This window comes from Squalius cephalus (genome assembly GCF_949319135.1).
Source record: "Squalius cephalus genome assembly, chromosome: 25".
Classification (NCBI taxonomy): Eukaryota; Metazoa; Chordata; class Actinopteri; order Cypriniformes; family Leuciscidae; genus Squalius; species Squalius cephalus.
The window spans coordinates 2,223,304-2,239,980 of NC_137146.1; the positions used below are offsets into that span (position 1 = coordinate 2,223,304).

The 16,677-nt window shown below is 33.7% G+C and overlaps 1 protein-coding gene across 1 annotated transcript in view; it reads left to right on the top strand.

The window, feature by feature from the left end:
- scn5lab (sodium channel, voltage gated, type V-like, alpha b) overlaps positions 1–16,677 on the top strand; it is a 175,836-nt gene that overhangs the window by 90,589 nt on the left and 68,570 nt on the right. The window contains exons 13-16 of the mRNA XM_079862460.1: positions 3,904–4,012; positions 7,899–8,137; positions 15,321–15,494; positions 16,209–16,565. Coding sequence (XP_079718586.1) covers positions 3,904–4,012; positions 7,899–8,137; positions 15,321–15,494; positions 16,209–16,565 — 879 coding nt within the window. The remainder of the gene's footprint in view (positions 1–3,903; positions 4,013–7,898; positions 8,138–15,320; positions 15,495–16,208; positions 16,566–16,677) is intronic.

Below are 16,677 nucleotides of genomic sequence, written 5' to 3' on the forward strand. Positions count from 1 at the left end.
TTTTATTTTTCAGGATTCTTTGATGAATGGAAAGTTAAAAAAAATGTAAAAAATTCAACCCAGGGATAAAAGTGTTAAAAAAATACTTAAATGTCTCCTAAACAGCATCATCGTCTTCAAACACTAACACAAGTGCAGAACAGACTGCTGTGTGTGTGTTATGTTCATATAGTCAGTCCTTCTATAGCTGTCAGTCACATTGATAATATGCATTACGCTCTTGCCTTTTCTCAGCTGATTTTGACGAGTTCTTTTCTTTTATTGGCCGACTGAAAACATGCTGTGTAATGATTAGTGTTCTGCTAGAACCTCCACCTCTTCTGCTCTTTCCCACGTTCGCAAATGTACATTTGTCCGCATGTCAAATGGAATAATTCTAATACAAAGACTGAGGTTATTTTAATTTAATAAGTGCAACAGACAATATGGATTTCTGTTGCTGTTGTCTAGACGTTTTGCATTATCAGCTATTAAGCCGAATGTAGCAGTAATCTGATGATGTTTACAGTGCAGAAGTTATCAAGAATATTGCATGGAGTGAATCTGACAAAAAAAAACTTTACAGGTCATATTTCACACTAGAATGTAAAGATAAAGTTAAGAAAATATATATTTGAAGCTTTGTGTTGCATGATGACATTATTTGCATGATGTAAAATTTAAATAAAAGTTAAAATAGGCTGCATTTTTTAATGCAAAATCATTTCTATTTTTCTTTTAATTTTTGGGTGAAATGTTTAGCAGCTAGTAGCTGAAGCAGCTCAGATTATGAAAAATTAACTAATTAATTAATTAATAAGTTTATATTGAGATTTCATTTGAGTTATGACATAATATTGTATAAGGTACTGTCAATATTATTGCTATCATAATAAAAATAATCATTATTATAATTATAATTATACTCATTATTATAATTATAATAATAATCATTATTATTATTATTATAATTATAGAATTCTTCAAAATGCATGATATTTTTATTGCTGTTGTCTAATGATTAATTGCTTATAGTTGTGCTAAAATATAGAAATAAATTGAAACCAACTCTATATTTACATATTCACTACAACTCAAAACTTAGGACTTGGTACATTTTTAATGCCTTTGCAAGTCATTTCTTTTGAAAGACATTTCAACGACGACATCTGCTCACCAAGGCTGCATTTATTTGATCTAAAATACAGTAAAATACAGTAAATATTCAGTAAAAACTGTAATATTTTGACGATGTAAAATAGCTGTTTGCTCTCCCTTTAATCTCATTGCTGTCTAGGTGGAAAAAATGTAGATCTTTTTGATATATTATAAGTGATTTTTCTTTTCTATGTGGGGTCAACATTCATAATTTTTAGCCAGTTGAATGAAACGGAAGTACAACGTCATGCCAAGAAATCTGAAATACTCAGAAAGGAGTCTGAGAACTGTCTGGACTGTGTGTTAGAGGCATGGAAACCCTGTTGTCTTGGCGATGTAGTCATGGTTACGTAGCAACAGATGTTGAATAAGAGTTGAGGCGCGCACACACACACACACAGCGGTGTTTCCCACTCGTCTGAACAGCAGCAGTGGGCGTTATGGTGGGCCGATGTGAAGTGCTCCTGCGTCATTCCTTTGATTACCTGCGATCAAAAACACATTATATAATCAGAGGGTCATTGTTACAGTCAGACATCATGTCATTGTCTCAAAGGCCTCATATTAAAACAATTAAAACAGGCTCTTCCAGCAAACGTTTAGAAAACAAATGCATAAAAGCGTTTGACAAAAATGATCACATCTCCCAAAACACCCATTAGCACTTAAGACATTTTCTGCTGAGGGCTAATAGCTGATTTTATTATCTTTTGTTTTGCACTAAACAGAATCGATTTTTAAATGCCACTGAGTGTTGAAGATTAATATGTGTGTTTTTAGCTAAGTCAATATGATATGTAAAATAAAGTGTTTGCTGAGCCATATCTAGAGACCAGAATATCTGAGAGAATTCAGGGTGGAGCTATCAGAGCACCCTAGCAACCACATAGTAGTGCCTGGCAACCACCTTGCAATCACCCAGTCACCCTAGAAACTGCACAGCAATGTGCTTAAAATCTTTCAGAACAGGTAGCAACTGCACAGCAACACTGTGGCAACCACATAGCAACGCCCTAGCAACCACCCAGTCACCCTAGAAACCACATAGCTTTTGTCTAAAAACGTTCAGAAAACTTAGCAACTGCACAGCAACACTAGCAATCTCAATCTCCCACAAAACTGTAGCAACGCCCTAGCAAACAGCTAAACTCTCTAGCAACCACATTACAATGTGCTTAAAACTGTTCAGAACACTTAGCAACTGCAAAGCAACGCCAGAAATACCCTTTAAAATCATTCAGAACACTTAGCAACACCAGAAATATCCTTTAAAATCATTCAGAACACTTAGCAACACCAGAAATACCCTTTAAAATCATTCAGAACACTTAGCAACTCCATAGTAATGTCCATAAAATCATTCAGAACACTTAGCAACTCCTTAGTAATGTCCATAAAATAATTCAAAACAGGTAGCAAATGCACAGCAACACTAGCAATGCCCTTGCAATGGCAAAAACATAGCAACACCCTAGCAACCACCCAGTCACCCTAGAAACCACATAGCTGTTTGTCTAAAATCGTTAAGAACACTTAGCAACTGCACAGCCAAACTATCATTCTCAATGGCCCACAACACCGTAGTAACCACATAGCAACTCCCTAGCAACCACCCATACACCGCAGCAGCCACGTTGCTATTTGTCTAACATTGTTCAGAACACTTAGCAACTGCAAAGAAACACTAGCAGTGCCCTTGGAATCACAACCACATAGCAACACCCAAGCAACCATCTAGTCACCCTAGAAACCACATAGCTGTTTGTCTAAAATCATTCAGAACACTTATCAACTTCACAGCCCCAGTAGCAATCTCAATGTCCCACAACACTGTAGTAACCAGGTAGCAACACCCTAGCAACCACCCAGTCACCCTAGAAACCACATAGCTGTTTGTCTAAAATTGTTCAGAACACTTATCAACTTCACAGCCCCAGTAGCAATCTCAATGTCCCACAACACTGTAGTAACCAGGTAGCAACACCCTAGCAACCACCCAGTCACCCTAGAAACCACATAGCTGTTTGTCTAAAATTGTTCAGAACACTTACTGTATCAACTGCACAACTCTAGCAGTGTACCTTGGAATCGCAACCACATAGCAACACCCTAGCAACCACCCAGTCACCCTAGAAACCACATAGCTGTTTGTCTAAATTTGTTCAGAACACTTAGCAACTGCACATCAACACAAGAAATGCCTTTAGAACTTAAAATCATTCAGAACATTTAGCAACTGCATAGCAATGTGCTTAAAATCATTCAGAACAAGTAGAAACTGTACAGCAACACTAGGAATGTCCTTGGAATCACCCACAACAACGTAGCAACCACATAGCAACACCCTAGCAACCACCCAAACACCCCAGCAACCACATTGCAATGTGCTTAAAAACATTTAAAATGCTTGCATTAAACACTGCACAGGGATACTAGAAATGCCCTAAGCAACCACATAGCAACACCGTAGCAACCACCCTGACACCCTTGCAACCTCAAACCAACCTTTTGTTTTTGTAAAACTGTGCTTAAAAGCATTAAAACACTTAACAACTGCACAGGGATACTAGAAATGCCCTAAGCAACCACATAGCAACACCCTAGCAATCACCCTGACAACCTCAAACCAACCTTTTGTTTTTGTAAACTTGCATTGTAATTCATATTATTTGAAAAACATTGTAAAATAAATATAAGTGAAAGAGAAACCACTGAGTTGTAAAAATGCATTATGAAGGCATTTATGTGAGTGTTCTGGTCTTACAGGGGCACAACTCCACCAATGAGCTGAGCAGCATGCTGTTGCCCCAGCTGCCCCAGGAGGGCCGAGACCGGGCCCTGAGCGCCACCAGCTACATCACTGACGCCATGGAGGGTAAGACAGCTACACAACAACAACAACAAACCAACACCGATCACAAACGAGCCAGCGATGAGAAACAAGCCCTGAAAACTCTCCATATGCACACAAAATCTACATTCAGTCTTTTTCTGCGAGGTGCGTGCGAGGCCAGGAGAAGTGTCTCCATCTGCTCACGGTTAATATCGTCCCCCGAGACGTCGCTCGCTGTTGTTATTCAGTGGAAAGGTGTAACCCTCCCACTGATGCTCCAGACTGGGACATCACCTGGCCGGCACAAGAAGACCGACTCTTCCCTAAGCATTTCAGCCGATAAATAATAACGTTACAGAACGTCCTCGCAGTTTCAAATCTGTTACGCCTTATCAGGAGAGTGTTTTAGGAAACGAATGAATAGACCACCTGTAGAAATATATATTGAAACTAATACAAGTGATACATTCATTTTCATTGTTTGCGATGTTCCTGCTGGGAACGAGCTCGAGCATTTAAAGTGGCAAAATTGCAGAGCGCGCATAAACAGAACAGAGTATCATCACTGTCATTGTGATTTTTTTCCCCCCAGCTGATGAACGATAAAAACATTGACAGCCAATCAGAATCCATCTGACTTTAACGAGCTTGAGCATTTAAAGTGACAGACGACACAATTGTAGCGGGCTTCGAATAGACAGAACGATATCACTTTCATAGCGATTTTCTTTCAGCTGATGAATGATGAAAACACTGACAGCCAATCAGAATCCTCCTTACTTTAACGAGCTCAAGCATTTAAAGCGACAGACGACAAAATTGTTGCGCGCTTAGAAAAAACAGTACACTATCATCTGTCATTGTAGACACAAATATAGTTAAGATTTATTTTTAGAGTTTTTGCCTTCATTATGACAGGACAGTAAGCAGACAGGAAAGATTGGGAAAGTCCACGAGTCGGGACTCGAACTCGGATCGCCTGAAGCGCAACGGCGCTATATAGACACAAATATAGTTATCACTATAGTTATTATCCTTTATGTGAACGAGTCTTGAACCTGAGTGGTATTTTTTTTCAGGAAAAGCTTAAGGATACTTCCTCAAAAGTCGATCGGAGGCTGTTTTGTATCGTACGGCTAGTGTGCTCTCCTGACTAGAGGACACCACTGCTTATGAAATGTCATTTATGAACAAAAATGGCCCATATTTTTTAGTCTTTTCTGGACTCTTGATTGGTCAGCACAAAAGTTGCTAACAGAAGAAGGCCTGAGCTCACAGGGTCTGAGTTTAGACCTGCTAGCGTAAGAAAATGCCAATCCTCATTATCACGCATGTGAAAGCTGACACGGCAGGACAGCAGCAGGCCGAATTTACTGTAATGAGCACGTTATGTCAGATGATGCTTACATACGTGTATGATAGATTGCTAGCTTCCACTCACTGATTTATATAAGTATGCTGACACTGGATTAGCCATATTGCAAAAATACTCTTAAAAAATAAGTAAAAGTAAAAAAATACTTGAAAAAAAAAGTTTTCACCATGTTTTTATTGTTCAGGGCCTGTATTTTATACTGCGTAATATTTTAACCATTCAAACACATGGAAATTCACATAGACTATTTGTTATGACATAAGTAAATTAATGTACACAAATAAACAAATCAAATCTGTGATTTTATAATAATAATAATAATAATAGTATATATTATTATTTGTACATGTTGTGTATATATAAATATATGCCTTATATAATAATAATAAATAAGCACTGAATAATAGTACTAATTTATTTTGAATTATTTAAAAAATATTTTTAAAAATAATTATTTGTTTTAGAATTAAAAAATATAAATATAATTTTAATCAATTTATTTATTTTGAATTATTTTTTAAAACAGTTATTTATGTCTTATAATTTAAATTAATAAATGCACTATTAATTAATTTATCCTGAATTATTTGAAAAAATAATGAAAAAAAAATATTTTTTTATAATTGAATTAAATCAATATATATAAGATAAAAAATAATAACAATTCTCGTAATACAACATTAATACAAAAACACAATGTTACACATGTCGTGCTCAGTTTGGTTCCTGCTGTGTTAAGGTGGAGATGGTGTAAACTGAAGGTCTGTTTGTTGGTCAGTTTCTCTTGTGTTGGATGAAATAAAGCCTGACAGGTCGAATGAACCTGCTGTGGAGCATCACACCATCTCAGCTTCTCACCGCACGAGTTACTGGCACATTACTGACGCAGAGCCAAATCTAGACCCACGAAGTGTCCGTCTCTGTCTCGTTTCTCATTAGAACACTTACAGGTTCCTCTGAAACACACATCCTCGCTTATCAAGTGTGATTCAACCTCAGTAGGGTAGAAAAACAACATGCTAACCTTTCACTGTGACCTTTTCATGTGGTGCTACAAACCACAAGAATTACAACGCTGAGCTGTAAATTATGTTTACATTGTCTAAATTTAGTTTAAAAACTGATTTTTGGCTTTTAACATTTGAATAGCATTGCCAAAAACATCTTTTATTTACAGTCAGATGGCTAAATAGACTGTGACATGAGGCCTCTAATGGTTTATTGCTTTATTTACGTCATATTTTCATTTAATTTGTTCACCCAAACAGGTAAACAATCCATTCTTATATTATAGTACATTTTAGTGCATTAATATAATGTTTAAAATCCCTCTTACCTGACAGAAATCAGTAAAATGAGAGTCCTGAGAAACAACAGCAACAAACTATCTGACCATGATCACGAACAGTAGACGCCTGTCAATCATTGTGCACTTTCAGGTTTGCTGACATTGGATTGGCTGACATGTTATTGGGGGGCGGGGTTTAGGAGGTGGATGTGTACAAAATGGTTGAAGTTTGTAAAATGGCTGAAAAAGCACCTTAAACTTGGTTTTAACAAGAGCCACAAAGGATTGTGTGTGTTCTGATGCAACAGAATAACCTTTTTAAGTTTCTCACTGGGGTTTAAACACCATTAGTGCTCAACAGAGTGATCTGAATGACTTATTAGCGCTGGGCAATTAATCGCATCCAAAATAAAAGTTTGTGTTTACATAATAAATGTGTGTGTACTGTGTATAATAATTTTGTTACATATGCATGTGTATATATTAAGATTTTTTTGCATGGATATACTGTATATATATTTATACATAATTTATATTATATATAAATATAAATATTTTATATATAAATACCACTTTTTTTTTTAAATTTATACATGCATATGTGTCAAAATAATTATAAAATAATTATACATAGTACACACATATATTATGTAAACACAAACTTTTATTTTGGATGCGATTAATCACGATTATAATTCAATTCAATTCACATTTATTTGTATAGCGCTTTTCACAATACACATCATTTCAAAGCAGCTTTACAGAAAATGCATGAGTCCACATTACAATTTAGAGTGTTATCAGAGGTGACTGTCTAAGTTATGTACATGTATAGCGAAAAATGTATTAATTTAAACAATGTAATAATTTAATGCAGAAAGAATGAGCTCATTGAAGTAATGAATACTTGTTTGTTAACCAATGATTATGAGATTTGTTGATTCAGGGTGAAACATCTAGAACTACATTTACATTTATCCAAAGCGACTTACATTGCATTTCAAGATACACATTTACATTCTTATCAATTCTTGCTTTCCCTGGGAATCGAACCCATGACCTTGGCGTTGCAAGCGCCAGCACTCCACTGTTTGAGCTACAGCTAAAAGAAGCTTGGAGGAGCCCGTACAGCCAAATGAGCCTGTGATGCTGTGATGTTGTGATGTTGTGTCGTTGTGATGTTGTGATGTTGTGTCGTTGTGAGGTTGTGATGTTGTGATGTTGTGTCGTTGTGATGTTGTGATGTTGTGTCTTTGGTGTCTCAGAGCTGGAGGAGGCGCAGCAGAAGTGTCACCCGTGCTGGTACGTGTTTGCACACAAGTACCTGGTGTGGACGTGTTGCCCTCGCTGGATGAAGCTGAAGGAGTGGGTGAAGATCATGGTGATGGACCCGTTCCTAGATCTGGCCATCACTATCTGCATCGTCCTCAACACACTCTTCATGGCTCTCGAACACTATCCCATGACGGATGAGTTCAACCGGATGCTGTCTGTGGGGAACCTGGTGAGCACCACTGATTTACTCATGATTTACTGATGATTTACTGTTGATTTACTCATGATTTACTGATGATTTACTGTTGATTTACTGATGATTTACTGTTGATTTACTGAGGATTTACTCATGATTTACTCATGATTTACTGATGATTTACTGATGATTTACTGATGATTTACTGTTGATTTACTGAGGATTTACTCATGATTTACTCATGATTTACGGATGATTTACTGATGATTTACTCATGATTTACTCATGATTTACTGATGATTTACTGATGATTTACTGATGATTTACTCATGATTTACTCATGATTTACTGATGATTTACTGATGATTTACTCATGATTTATGGATGATTTACTGTTGATTTACTCATGATTTACTCATGATTTACTGTTGATTTACTCATGATTTACTGAGGATTTACTGAGGATTTACTGTTGATTTACTCATGATTTACTCATGATTTACTGTTGATTTACTGAGGATTTACTCATGATTTACTCATGATTTACGGATGATTTACTGTTGATTTACTCATGATTTACTCATGATTTACTGTTGATTTACTCATGATTTACTGAGGATTTACTGAGGATTTACTGTTGATTTACTCATGATTTACTCATGATTTACTGATGATTTACCCATGATTTACTCATGATTTACTGATGATTTACTCATGATTTACTGAGGATTTACTGTTGATTTACTCATGATTTACTCATGATTTACTGATGATTTACTGATGATTTACTCATGATTTACTCATGATTTACTGATGATTTACTGATGATTTACTGATGATTTACTCATGATTTACTCATGATTTACTGATGATTTACTGATGATTTACTCATGATTTACTCATGATTTACGGATGATTTACTGTTGATTTACTCATGATTTACTCATGATTTACTGTTGATTTACTCATGATTTACTGAGGATTTACTCATGATTTACTCATGATTTACGGATGATTTACTGTTGATTTACTCATGATTTACTCATGATTTACTGTTGATTTACTCATGATTTACTGAGGATTTACTGAGGATTTACTGTTGATTTACTCATGATTTACTCATGATTTACTGATGATTTACTCATGATTTACTCATGATTTACTGTTGATTTACTCATGATTTACTGAGGATTTACTGTTGATTTACTCATGATTTACTCATGATTTACTGATGATTTACCCATGATTTACTCATGATTTACTCATGATTTACTGATCATTTAGATACAACAATGCTGTCTTAGTGTGCAAAAAATATTACATCATGTTAACATGATATAATATAAAACGTGTCTGTGTACATTATAATATATATTATATTTCATTATGTTATATTATATTATATTATATTATATTATATTAATTATATTATATTATATTATATTATATTATATTATATTATATTATATTATATTATATTAATTAATTATATTAATTATATTATATTATATTATATTATATTATATTATATTATATTATATTATATTATATTATATTATATTAACATGTTTATATCTACCTTTATTTAAATGTACACTACTGTTCAAAAGTTTGTAGATTTTTTAATGCTTTTGAAAGATCTTCTGCATTTGCTGCGTTTATTTGATCAAAAATACAGTAAAATTGCTAAATATTTTTACATTTTAAATCAGCTGTTTTCTATGTGAATATATAGTAAAGTGTAATTTATTCCTGTGATCAAAGCTGAATTTTCAGCATCATTACTCCAGTCTTCAGTGTCACATGATCCTTCACAAATCACTCTAATATGATGATTTGATGCTCAAGAAACATTTATGATTATTATCAGTGTTGAAAACAGTTCATATTACAGCAGACGTTGATATCTCCTCTATCTGTAACACTGCTGGAAGGTCACGTTTAGCACATTGCATTGTGGGAAAGGACACATTGTGACTGCAGAATAGTGTAGTTAGAAGAGAACATGCCGTCCATGAGTCACATCAGGACTGAGATCGATGCCTCTGTTCACTGAGCTGTACAGGTGACAGTCCACTCGCTCACGACCTCTGACCCCTGAGGATTACTGACACACAGTCGTGCTGAAGTGAAGCTCACTGAGGATGGCCACTCGCTCGCCTCATCTTCTGTTCGCCTCGGATGTCTGGCGTATATATAAAAAGGATTCCTTATTGGTTGATTTATTGTGCCAACATGTCCTGTATTGACATTGAGGAAAAGTCTTTCATGTTTCGCTTACACAGCAAACTGTTGATATATTATTTCATATATTTTTTTTATTTTTTTTCAATTAGTTGTAAAGGCAACTTTTATTTTATTTTTTTATTTTTATTAATTTTTTATTTTTTTTATTTTTTTTATTTTTTTAATGAAAACTATTTTAATATTTTTAGTTAACAATAACAATGATTAGAATAAAGATCCACATTGTTTGCCGTGTCACGACCCCGACTGCTAAATTTAATGTTTGATTTAAATTTAATGTGATTTTTTACAAATATTTCTAATTTGTATTTCAGTTTTAGTTTTAATAATTTTAGTACTTTAAATTATTTTATTACAGTTATTTGCAACATTTATAATTTTTCTTATGATATATATTTTATTTTAGTTCAGCTTTATTTCATTTAACAAAATATTTTAATAAAAAAAAAAAATGTTATTTATTATATATTTATACAGGTTATATAAAAGTTTTCTTATTGGTGGCAAAGACATGAGATTTGATTTGTTGTGTCAACATATCCTGACGCTGGTGTGAATGTGAACTGATGCATGTTTGACTTACACAGCATTTGTTGCTTTGAGAGAGAGAGAGAGAGAGAGTGTGTGTGTGTGTGTGTGTGAGAGAGAGAGAGAGAGAGAGAGAGAGAGAGGCAGACAGGCGTGAGTCACGCGTGTGTTAGCGTGTGTTAGAGTGTGTTATGTCACCGCTACTGAGGGTCAGAGGTCACGTGTTGTTTGTAATCTGTGTTAGATGGAGAAACTCACACTGACGGGTGGAGAGACGCTCCACAAACATTCGTTTCTCCTTCATTGCTCAGGAGTCGTCATGTAGAGCTCAGATATTTGTCTCCTAAAACTACTTTTGGAGGAATAAAAGTGATTGTTAGTTTTCATGTGATAAAATTACAGAGCTAAAGTTCAGATCGTTTGGAAATTATATCGAAATCTCTGACTTTTGATTACGAACGGTTTATTCTCATTGTCATTTGAGATGAGATTTCATTTGAGTGACTTTTCTTATCTTTCTTAAAAAACATGTAACTCTCAGTTTCATAGTAGAATCAGTGTTGTTGCAGTTATAGTATTTATTCATATTTTTATTTAACTTTAATTTTTTACTTTTCATTGTCATGAGCATGTCATATTTAATTTTAATTAATACATTAAATTTAATGAATCAAATTGAATTGTCATATTTACATTTAATATATAATTTTGTTATGTTGTTTTTTGTAATATTTCTATTTAGCTTTTTTATTTCATTTGTAGTTTTAGCAATAACTTTAGCTTATTTTAAGTTTCAGCATATTCTTTTAATATTTATTTTATTTCAGCTTTATTTCAATTAACAAAAAATATATTTTTAATATTTTTAGTTTATAACAAGTAAATAAAGATCCATATTAATCCATATAAATGTAATATTTAATTTTAATCTTGTTATGCTTTTGACATTTTAAGTATTTTTAAAAAAATATTTCTATTTAGCTTTAATTTATTTTTATTTCAACTTCAGTAATTTTTGTACTTTTGTTTAATTTTAGTTTATATTATTATACTGTATAAAATAACAAAAAAATATACGTTTGTCATGACCTCCAAGCTTTATCAGCATATTTTAATTATATAATCACTTAATGACTCATAAATTATATATTATATTATATTATATTATATGATATTATATTATATTATATTATATTATATTATATTATGTTATGTTATGTTGTTATATTATATTATATTATATTATATTATATTATATTATATTATATTATATTATGTTTTATGTTATGTTGTTATATTATATTATATTATATTATGTTGTTATATTATGTTTTATTATGTTATGTTGTTATATTATATTATATTATATTATATTATATTATATTATATTATATTATATTATATTATATACATTTTCTTCTATGTTTCTATTGTTGGCCGTGTCCAGAGCGCGCCTGAGGCGTTTGACTGTTAGTTTCAGAAGTGTCAGCTGTCTCAACAGACATGATGATGATGTCATTTCCTGTGTCAGCTGTCTCAACAGACACGATGATGATGTAAATAAATGATGATGTCGTCGGTGTGTGTCCGTCACTCTGAACACATTCAGTTCAGGCTTCAGAAATGACCAAACGCCTCCCGGCTCCACGCTCAGTTCACTCGAAAAGCTGCCGTTGTTTCAACCCAACTTTGGGTCAAATATGGACAAACCCAGCCGTTGGGTTACAGTTTTTTAATTACATTTTCATTCATTCAGTCATTCATTCATGTATTTATTAAGCACCGATAAACACCATAGTGCTGTACAAATAAGATAAAACAATGAAAGGAAACAAACAAAAAATAAAAAGAATCAATACAAAATAAAATCAGCAAATTTAACATACAAAGTTTAAAAAGCCAAAGTAAAAAAAAAAGATTTAAGTTTAGATTTAATTAACAGAATTTGACGTTTTCACAGATAAGGGGAGATTTTAACCCAGCGTTTGGGTTTGTCCATATTTGACCCAGCATTGGGTTAAAACAGGCCAGCATGTGTCCGAGTGTGTCCGAGTCTCAGTGATAGGATCTGTCCTCTGAGTTAATTGCTTCATGGAGATGTTAATGTGTGTTTGAGAGGTGAAGCTCGTGTGTCTGCGCAGCGGCTGTCAGTGATGTTCACATGATGATGATGATGCGTCTGTATGAATCTGTTATGCTCACCATCTCATCGTCAGCGATATGAAAATGACTCACTATAGACTGGAGAGGATAACAAATCTCCTCGAGGGAGAATCTCAGTGGAAGATCATGTTTTACCCCAAAAGCAAAAGTCAGACTATTTAAAAGTAACTGAAATATCTCTATATTTATATTTGATCTCAATTTATTTATTTAAATTAACAAAGCAATTTTGTAATAATCAACTATTAAGCACTTTATATTTTTATTAAAATTCATAATTTTTTTTAAATACTATTTTAATTAAAATATTTATATTACTACATAATAGTACTATTTATTGTGATGTGTTTAAATCATGCTGATTTTAATAAAAAAAAATACTAATTTGTATTTCTAACATTTTTATACAGTAAAAATACTATAAAAAAAAAACGATTAAAATGTCCAGGTTCAACACACACAAAAAATGTGCTTTAATTGATGTTCATTACATGATACATCATTTTTGCCTTGTGACTTGATAATTAATATAATAATATAAAAAAAAAATTGTTTTGGTCGGGTGAATTGCGTGTTTTCATGAGAATCACTCTCAGAGAGGATGAAGATGTCTTTCCAGATCTCTGTTTATTGTTTAGATGAAAGCGCTCATTACGGGACGCGAGGCAGAACCAGAGACGGTGTTCTGGTCTGTTCATCTTCACAGTGTGTGTGTGTGACGTATCATAGTCACATCCACACGCGCAGATACAAGATACAAGAAACAGAGCAACTCTCATATGTGACCCTGGACCACAAAACCAGTCACATGGGTACATTTTCTGAAGTTTAGATGTATACATCACATGAAAGCTGAATAAATAAGCTTTTCATTGATGTATGGTTTGTTATGATAGGACAATATTTGGCCGAGACACAACTATTGGAAAATCTGGAATCTGAGGGGGCAAAAAATCGAAACATTGAGAAAATCTCCTTTAAAGTTGTGCATTTATGTTGGCGATTGTGCTGCATTCACTCACAAAAATACATGTTTTATATATTTATGGTAGGAAATTTACAAAATATCTTCATGGAACATGATCTTTACTTAATATCCTAATGATTTTTGACATAAAAGAAAAATGGATAATTTTGACCCATATAATGTATTGTTGGCTATTGCCACAGATACACCCGTACGACTGGTGACGTGATCCAGGGTGACATATATAAAAGACCCAAAGCAAGCAGCAGACCTGTCGTAGATATACACACACACACACCTGTATATAGGTGTACACACACATATCTCAGGATTCTGCAGGATCGAACCGCCTGTCAATCACAAAGTTCTACACATGCCCCGCCCCTTGCATGCCTGTTTTATATTTATATGTATATATATTGGCTAATTTAATTATGCTTTCAGCTGCCAATAATAGTATAGTACTCAGAAGTACATAAAAAATAAGTAATAAAAATAATTTAAAGAAAAAAATTCAGTACTACATTAATAGCTCATGTCCTACAGTTTTACAGCAATGTAGTATTCACAACAAAGGAAAATCACAATAAATATTTACTGTTTTTTCAAGCAAATCTACATCTGTAGAAACTGTAATAAATGCATTCATTCAAGTTTGCATGTTTATACATTCATTTACATCTATACATTTATTTTTACATTGACGTTTATTTATTTATTGTTTAAACATTCATTTATTTACATTTATACTAGTGATGTCAAATCGATTAATCGCATCAAACATAAAAGTTTGTAAAAATAATGTGTATATACACACAAACACACATATTTACAAACTTTTATGTTAGATGTGATTAATTGCAATACGTTTGTTCACATGTATATATTTATTTGTTTATACATTCATTTATTTACATTGATACTAGTGATGCCAAATCGATTAATCGCATCTTACATAAATGTCTGTTTATATATATATATATGTGTGTGTGTGTATGTATATATACATAATATATATACACACACACACTTACACACATTATATATTTACAAATTTTTATGTTAGATGCGATTAATCGATTTGACATCACTAATTTACACATTTGTTTATACATTCACATGTATATATTTAATTTATTTATGTAAAGATGCATATAAATATAATCATTCTTGTAGCTCAAACAGTTCGATTGGGTTCGATTTCCAGAAAATGTATAGCATTGAAATGCTTTGGATAAAAGCATCTTCCACATGCATAAACGTAAACAAAGAAAACATAAAGCAACTTGTTTCCTCTGATGTTGTTGTCAGGTGTTCACGGGAATCTTCACGGCTGAGATGGTGTTGAAGATCATCGCTCTGGACCCGTACTTTTACTTTCAGCAGGGCTGGAACATCTTCGACAGTCTCATAGTGAGTCTGAGTCTCATGGAGCTGGGTCTGTCCAACGTGGAGGGTCTGTCCGTCCTGCGCTCATTCAGACTGGTAAAACACGCTTCTATCTAGAGTTGCACGATTAATCGGTAAAAGATCGTAATCTCGATTTAAACACCCGCTTGATCTCATTCCTTTGTCATGTATAGGTATGAAACAGCTTCTTTGAAACCACACAGTTTCGTTATATCTGTGTAACAAATATTCAAATTATCATAGAAGAACTGGGATACAAGTTTATAGTTTACATCCAAACATTGATGTTTACAAAAACAATTAAAATTAAGCAAATCACCTTTTGAAAGTAACTTAACGCTTCAAATAACGATTGTATCGATTACATAGTTACACCAGTAGGTGGCGACAAGTGACTATTAAAAAAAGTATTTGGCATTGAATCATTCATTCAAAAGATTTGTTTAAAAAATGCTGATTCATCCAGTAATGAAACTATGAAGTACTTATAAGTGAGTCGTTGAATCATTCATTCAACCCATTAAAAAAAAAAAGTATTTAACTAATTAATTCAGATTCATTAAACATTTTAAATAGCCAGGAATAATTACAATTTGTCAGATCCTCTAGTAAATTATATGTTATTTTGTTTAGTTGTCTGTTCAGAATCGCGATCTCAGTTTTGAAACCAAAAGAAATTGTGATTCTCAGTTTATCCAGAATCGTGCAGCTCTACTTCTGACTGACTGATGAGTTTCTGTCGCATTCGTTTGTTCTGTTCGCAAACCGGCTCTTCTCCTTCTCCTCCAGCTGAGGGTCTTCAAGCTGGCCAAGTCGTGGCCGACTCTGAACACGCTGATCAAGATCATCGGGAACTCTGTCGGCGCTCTGGGGAATCTGACCCTGGTTCTGGCCATCATCGTCTTCATCTTCGCCGTGGTCGGCATGCAGCTGTTCGGGAAGAACTACGAGTCGTGTGTGTGCAAGATCTCCAAGGACTGTACGCTGCCTCGCTGGCACATGAAGGACTTCTTCCACTCGTTCCTCATCGTGTTCCGGGTCTTGTGTGGGGAGTGGATTGAGACCATGTGGGATTGTATGGAAGTGGCCGGTCAGCCGCTCTGTATTCTGGTCTTCATGCTGGTCATGGTTATCGGGAACCTCGTGGTAAGTTATTTCTTTATCTGTGTCCCAAATGATGCACTATACACTATGCACTTATACACTGTAAGAAAAAATGATGTGGATGCCGAAGATCTCAAAAATTAAAGGGATAGTT